Genomic DNA, 7,274 nt, shown 5'->3' with positions numbered 1-7,274 from the left:
CTGACTCGTCCTGAAGAAAGTGTTCAGGAGTTGAATCTTGACGATAAGTCTATGAAATGGGTCAATGAGCGGGCAATGTTGTCAGCAGCAATAAAGACGTAATCAGGACAGTGCTAGATGACTCCAAGTTTAATAAGAGGCTTCGAAAAACTGCAGATAAGCTCGCCTTTGCCAGCGGCTAGTCTCTCTAGCTGCTAATCTCTCTGGCTGCTAGTCTCTCTGGCTGCTAGTCTCTCTGCAGGCTGGTCTCTCTGGAGGCTGGTCTCTCTTCCTCCTCATTGGGCTGGGATACGAGCACACGGATCAGTGCTGGAGAGACCATTCGGCCCTCCTCACCAATCAGGTATTCTATTGGAAAGGACAAGGAGAGGAATCCATGGGGGCTGTCCCTCTGGGATCCTGCAGGCTGATTGGTCCTCAGCCCAGAAGGCTGATTGTGGCCAGTGGGAACTGTAGTTGAAGCAGGAGCACTCTGACCCAATGAGACCTGGTTACCATCCAGAAAAAGGAAATGGTCGGGGACGCTGATATCTTGGGTGGGGGTGGTGGGGCGTGAGGGGGGAAGGGGGAGGGCTGAGGATGGGATCCCGGGGAAGTAGGGCCAACTTGGGCCCGGCTGAGCCTGGACAAGCTGGGGCTGATAAGGTTGACACAGTTCTGGCTGGCTGGCAGGATTCTGGGTCTCGACTTGTTGCTGACAGGGCCTCTCTGCCAGCAGAACATGCTCTGGACCAAAGTTCCTGATGTGAGCTGAGCCGTTGAAGGGAGGCCGGGAGAGTACTGTGGTGGACAGACAGCCCTCAGGAGAATCTCTGGTCAAGTGGTAAAGAGTCCACACACAATTGGCAAAGTTCTGAAGGGAGGGCTCAGAAATGTTGACTTGGTCCAATCCAGTAAAACCTGTCATCGAGCTCTGGTCTTGATCCTCTGAAACAAATACTTTTTTTTTTACTCAACTAATAATTACCCAAAACAGTTCATAAAAGACTACGTTATTTCAAAGCATAACCATGCAAAAGCCACATCACTCGACTTATCTATACCTGATGTATTCTGCACGCTCTGTGATTGTGGCCTTGTGACCTGTGTGGTTTTGTCCAACAGCCCTATAGTATAATAGGGTTAAGTATTACAACCATTGAATTTAGTGTATTTCTTGCATCGAAGTAATGTTATATTACATTACATTATTAACCTGAATCAGAAGAGGTCTGTGTGTCTACTGATTTCTGAACAGACTCTCTACCCGGAGCTCTGCTGTGACTGGTGGGGTCAGAGGGAGCCCTGAGCAGGCTCACTGTGGAGGTCAAAGAAAAGTCTAAGCATGTAAATATGCTGTCACAAACCTTTCTATATTTCAGACAACTGTCATCGAGTAGTGTCAAAAATGCCAGTACCTGATACATGACAAGACTGTGGAGATGCTCCTGGAGATGTGTGTATCTCTGGTGTCACTGCTGGTCTCCCCACACGCTCCTCTCTACTGGGGATCCTGAATGAGGACGCTCTCTGTGCTGCTCCCCCAGGGCCTGGTTCAGATGGAACTCTCTCTGTGGTGTTTGTTAGAGAAACCTCCCTGGCACCGACAGCAGTTTCCCTTCGGTCTGTCACCAGTGATGAAGACAATATGGACAGACTGGACTTTAGGGAACAGCCTTTGCCAATAAACATTTCATAGCACAGATATAGGGAAGGGAAGAAACAACACTTCAAATGACTACGCAGCTTTGCAAAGGAGAAATCTGCACCACTGTGGTGCCGAGGAAAATATTATTGAATCAACTGTACTGCACCTGCTGACACAAGAGATGTCTGTGGAGATATCCTGGGGGAAACGCTGGGAAATTGGTGTCGTTCTGGTGTCTCCGCTGGTCTCCCAACACTATCTCTACTGGGGATCCTGAGTGCGAACACTCTGTTGACCGCCTCTGTCACAGCAGGAGAAGGAGCCTTTGCAGTGATGTCACTCCTTGATGACACTTTTAATTCAGACTTCATCTCCAAAACCAGTTCCTCCAGTTCCTCCACCATAGATGAAGTGATAAGCACATCATCCACTGAAGGATATCTGTAGACTGTTGGCCCTTGAGATAGTCTGGGAGATATTCTGGGGGGGGTGCCTGTCTCTGGTCTCTCAGCTGGTATCCCCACACTTTCCTCTGTTCTGAAGATCCTGACTGACAGTCTTTGTTCCTCCACAGCTGTTTCACACGGAGCTCTCTCTGTGTGTCTCATAGGGGACAATGCAGGTAAAATGGCCCCCTCAGCAGCTACAGGTAGCTGGAGTAGTTGCTCTGATGGGGATGATGCTCCAATCGACCGATTCACCCCACAGATGACATCCGTAGACAGGAATTCTGATGCTTTTTCACTTGACAAAGCAGTAGTTGCCCTCGTCAGACTGGATGTTGGTGAGAGGCCTGTTCCAGTTGGAGATTCTAAAGCCTGAACTAGATGGAGAGACAAATTCAAGTCTCTGGGTGCAATCATCCTCATTAACGCTAGAACAGCAAATCACAAAGAGCAAGATTGATGTTAACTATACCTAAGGTGAAGGATGATTGTGGGGATACTTGGGGAGAGGATCTGAGAGACCTGTCTGATGTCGCTACTCTTGGAGACACTGGTGGTAAGATGGCCGCCACAGAACATGACAATGACTGTGAAAGCACCCCAACTGGCAGAGATTTAGGAATCTCCTCCATACTGGTGGTCAACTCTGCTGTGGTTAACAATGACCCAACACAACGAATACATTTCTGTTGAGACTCACGTATTGATTAACCATTCATCACAGTGGATATAGGTTTGTTGTTGGCAATGTGTTTCTATTTAAGGGGAGTATAGGAATTAAGATCCCCCAGTGGACAGGAATAATTTAAAACTTCATGTTAATGCTTTTTAACAAGCAAGTCAAAAGGCTTCACAGAGTATTAACAGCATCTTTCACTTACCAGCTTGAGTTATAAAAATAGGCAGGAAAAATATTAACTTTTTACATTAGGAATCTTCAGTAGGACCTTTACTGTACCGGATATAAGTAATGCTGGTGGAGTTATTCCTGGAGATGTACGTCTCTTTAATGATTCTGCTGGCCTCTCCTCATTCTCCTCACTAGTGGGGATCATGACTGAGGACTCTTTATGGGTCATGACTGTGGATAGAAATGAAGCATGTTCTGTTATGTCACGGGCAGGACATCTTGGTAACCATGCTGGAGAAACATATGGATCCAATAATGAAGGTTATATATTGTACATCTATGTTGATTTAACAGCATCAATATTGTATTCTTAACAATATAGTGTGTCTTGAGCATTACCAGACTCAGGGAATGTCTGTGGAGATACTTTAGAAGACGCCTGTTTCTCTGGTGTCTCTGCTGGTTTCCCCACACTCTCCTCATTACTGAGGATCTTGGAAGAGGACACTTTGCGAATGACCATTAAGGCAGAGGAAGAAGGACTTGTGGCAACGTAACTTCTTAATGTTGGGACCTCGTCTGACCTGGTCAGGCTGGATGATTCTTTCCCGGATTCTTGGAGATGTGTCTCTGCTTCCACCATTGCTGTGTAAGAAGCAGCTGTCTCTAATATTTGACTTATAGGACTCTGTAAAGATGCTGACACGGGTGTCTTCAGAAGCTCTGACATTGGTGATGCTCTAGAAGTTTTCTCATTTCCACAGACGTCAGACCGGGCTGGTGACACTGTATCATCGGTGAGGGAGTCAGGGGAGACTCTGGTCCGGCAAGTCTCAGACGTGTGTTTCTCTGGTATCTCGACTTGTGCTCCTACACTCTCTTCTTCACCAGGGATCTGGAATATAGATTGAGGAATTGAAACTGCTCTTTCAAAGGACACCTTTTCAGTGGTGTCTCTTCCTGCTACTATTGCTAAAGCCTTGGAGCTTTCTTCCTCTAACAATACGTGAGCAGAATATTTGTCAGCCAGAGGGTCATCTAAATCAATGTTGGAGATCTCTAAGCTTACGTGATGATGTTCTCTGTTCACTGTCCTTAATGCCTCCACGGAAACCATTTTGAAGAGTTCTTCAGATATTTTCGGAAATTCCTCGACAACAGCAGCATCTTTGGCAAAAGTCTCTGTTTTGGATGGGGATGCATCGAATTTTTTCAGTATCACTGGTGAAATGGCGACCATGCAAAACCCAGTTGACAGGTTCGTCAAACATGAATGGGCAATAAACACCCATGCATAGATAATAGCAGATTAACAGAAGAAACTTTTTGAAATATATAACTGACATTTCTTCTCACCCATCTCAGATGTCCCTGGAAATACTGTGAGAGATGCTTTGGGAGTTGTGTGTATCTCCAGTGTCTCTCCTTCCCTTTCCACACTCTCTTCTCTGCATTCTCCAACCACCACAGTTTCAGAGGGGGCTTTCTTTGTGTGCTCAGTAGAGGATCTTAGCTCAGTATCACCCTGATAAGATGCAGTGGAAACAACCTGTCCAGTGGACAGAAAACGTGACAAAACATCCTCCCATGAGATCACACTGCTGTCCCTCGAAGACAACTGGTCATCCGTCGATCCTGAAGAACCAAAGCTATCTGCAGAACATGTCAGAAAAATGTTCTTCATCAAAGGTATCTTGTAGGAGACTTCTTCGTTAGACATGACCTCTGTAGGGTCACATAGTCCAGTCATATTACTGGCTGAAGGAATCCTGGTTGGACTACGTCTGGATAACAGGGCTGAGGATGGACGGCTGTCTCTGCTGAAGATGGTGGTCTCGGGGAGATTCTCAGAGTGAACAGCGATAACATTATCGGTCGCAGTACTGGGCTTGCTGATGACAGCAGACTGACCCACTTTCACCACACGGTTCCTTGAGAAGACAGCTGATTGGACAGCAGAGCCGGGTTGGCTCTCCTCCTCCACAGAGGGTTGGGTTGGGCTGTGTTCAACTTCCTGGTGGTCGGGATCAATGTTGGAGACGTCTAAGCTTACGTGATGATGTTTTCTGTTCACTGTCCTTAATGCCTCCACAGAAACTATTTTGACGAGTTCTTCAGATATTTTCTGAAATTCCTCGACAGAAACCGTAGTGTCTTTGGCAAAAGTCTCTGTTTTGAATGGGGATGCATCTGAATTTTTCAGTGTCACTGGTGGAATGGTGACCATGCAAAACCCAGTTGACAGGTCGTCAAACATTAATGGATACTCTACAAAACAAAAACACTCATCCATAAATAATAGTAGATTAACAGAAGAAATGTTTTTGAAATATACAACTGATTTTCTTCTCACCCATCTCAGATGTCCCCGGAAATACTGTGAGTGATGCTTTGGGAGTTGAGTGTATCCCCAGTGTCTCTCCTTCCCTTTCCACACTCTCTTCTCTGCATTCTCCAACCACCACAGTTTCAGAGGGGGCTTTCTTTGTGTGCTCAGTAGAGGATCTTAGCTCAGTATCACCCTGATAAGATGCAGTGGAAACAACCTGTCCAGTGGACAGAAAACGTGACAAAACATCCTCCCATGAGATCACACTGCTGTCCCTCGAAGACAACTGGTCATCTGTCGATCTTGAAGAACCAAAGCTATCTGCAGAACATGTCAGAAAAAGGTTCTTCATCAAAGGTATCTTGTAGGAGACCTCTTCATTAGACATGACCTCTGTAGGGTCACATAGTTCAGTCATATTACTGGCTGTAGGAATCCTGGTTGGACTACGTCTGGATAACAGGGCTGAGGATGGACGGCTGTCTCTGCTGAAGATGGTGGTCTCTGGGAGATTCTCAGAGTGAACAGCGATAACATTATCGGTCGCAGCACTAGGCTTGCTGATGACAGCAGACTGACCCACGTTCCTTGAGAAGGCAGCTGATTGGACAGCAGAGCCATGTTGGCTCTCCTCCTCCACAGAGGGTTGGGTTGGGCTGTGTTCAACTTCCTGGTGGTCTGGATCTGGTGGTTTTGTCCCTGGGTAAGACTGTTCCTCTCGACTAACCCAGGGCTCCCCTGAGGTTCCTCTGTGCTCGATATTCTGGGTGGCTAATAAAGCCTCCTCAGCAAGACAGGAACCCAGTATGCCAATATCGGTCATGGGCATCCCACACACAGACGGCCTAGGTGGCATTAGTCCTTCATCGTTCATTATCACCTCGCCAGCTGGTGGTGCTCTCTGTGATATCCACCCTCTAACAAACTTTGCCTCTATAAAGAATCATTCATCATATTGTAAGTCATCATGTTGTAATTATTTTAATTTATTTTTAAAATATTGTTTATATTTCTTACCACGTATCTCTTGGTACATATGTATAACATCCTTAGTGTCCACTAGAATGTTTTCTGAAGTAAAAAATGATTGTTTAATAAATATCGCCCTGCTAAACTAAAAAGTACTCTACATAGTTGACACATCTTGCTGGTCAAGTTCAATTGAAGAGTCCTTACGTTCACTGAAATTGTGTAATTCCTCACAGTATGCCGAAATAAATTCCGTTATTTTCTTTGGTCGCTCAATGAATACGGCTCTGCATATACATTCCAGCCAACTCTTAAGTCCGTACGGAATTATGAGCGTAGGGGGTGGCTCGAAGCACCTGGCCATCTACAAAAATACGACAGTTGTAATTATTAGTCGTTCGTGGAATGGACAATAATAGCGCTAATGTGAAAATGAAATTTAAAAAGAATGTAACCATTTATTCTCGACCATTTTAAGAAATGTACCTTAACGAGTGGCCAGTGGACTCCTCAGCCCAACAACATCAAATCACTACAATCAAAATTACCTACGTCATAATGCAAGGCTTTTTATCCACGGATATTCCCGTTCTAGGCTTTAATGTTTATGTTTAATGTTGTGAATTGTGTCTTATGCCGAGCGTCCCGTCGCTCGCGTCGCATCCAGTTAAAACACGTTGTAATGCCTATTGTAGGTGATTTTTTTATGTAACAAAAAGGTTTGCTGTGTGCCTTCACTGTAATTTCCTCATCCCTGTCCCTGCTAAATTGACATGGCCAGAGGCGTTGTTAGATATAAAACTCTACTGGGGCACAGGCCCTTATCCCTTGTTTTTCTTTCAAGCTTGCTGCGCACAATTAGGATATACAAACTCCCCTTGCTTAACCCACTATACAACGGGGACGCAAGTTTGATATCAGCTTTGGCAGGGACAGAAATAGTATATTAGATTTACTATTTATAGAAGAATAGTAGTAGAATTAATGCAAGCAAGCACATTTTTTTGGCATTCATCTGAGCACAAGTATTGTATTTTTTTTGCTTCATGTAAT

The 7,274-nt window shown here is 45.2% G+C and overlaps 1 protein-coding gene across 4 annotated transcripts; it reads right to left on the bottom strand.

Moving 5' to 3' along the window:
• Positions 1-127: 127 nt before the first annotated feature.
• Positions 128-6,751, bottom strand: LOC146270832 (uncharacterized). 4 transcript variants are annotated; one of them, XM_084707832.1, is made up of 15 exons: positions 6,708-6,751; positions 6,429-6,585; positions 6,270-6,323; positions 5,676-6,185; positions 5,277-5,573; positions 4,280-5,191; positions 3,993-4,105; positions 3,323-3,818; positions 3,032-3,154; positions 2,546-2,722; positions 1,794-2,450; positions 1,398-1,604; positions 1,196-1,297; positions 1,044-1,106; positions 128-927 (listed from the first exon to the last, which is right to left on the bottom strand). In XM_084707832.1, the coding sequence occupies exons 2-15, from the start codon at positions 6,583-6,585 to the stop codon at positions 227-229; spliced, it is 4,569 nt and encodes a 1,522-aa protein (XP_084563958.1). In that variant the 5' UTR covers positions 6,708-6,751; the 3' UTR covers positions 128-226. The 4 variants fall into 4 exon arrangements, with proteins under 4 accessions (XP_084563958.1, XP_084563955.1, XP_084563957.1 ...); XM_084707829.1 differs by having other exon boundaries at positions 5,277-6,185; XM_084707831.1 differs by having other exon boundaries at positions 2,546-2,719; positions 5,277-6,185.
• Between the last annotated feature and the right edge of the window lie 523 nt (positions 6,752-7,274).

The sequence above is a fragment of the Hypomesus nipponensis genome, chromosome 10 (genome assembly GCF_054491055.1).
Source record: "Hypomesus nipponensis isolate SF chromosome 10, ASM5449105v1, whole genome shotgun sequence".
Classification (NCBI taxonomy): domain Eukaryota; kingdom Metazoa; phylum Chordata; class Actinopteri; order Osmeriformes; family Osmeridae; genus Hypomesus; species Hypomesus nipponensis.
Note: the sequence above shows the minus strand (reverse complement) of the source record. Positions and strands in the feature narration are given on the sequence as shown.

Excerpts from the sequence above, each read along its gene's own strand:
- LOC146270832 (XM_084707829.1), bottom strand. The coding sequence starts at position 6,585 with ATGGCCAGGTGCTTCGAGCCACCCCCTACGCTCATAATTCCGTACGGA. Across the intron at positions 3,819-3,992 it reads TGAACAGAGAACATCATCAC|ATCCCTGGTGAAGAAGAGAG; the intron begins GTAAGCTTAGAG and ends TCTATATTCCAG. Across the intron at positions 2,723-3,031 it reads ACCAGCATTACTTATATCCG|CAGAGTTGACCACCAGTATG; the intron begins GTACAGTAAAGG and ends TGTTAACCACAG.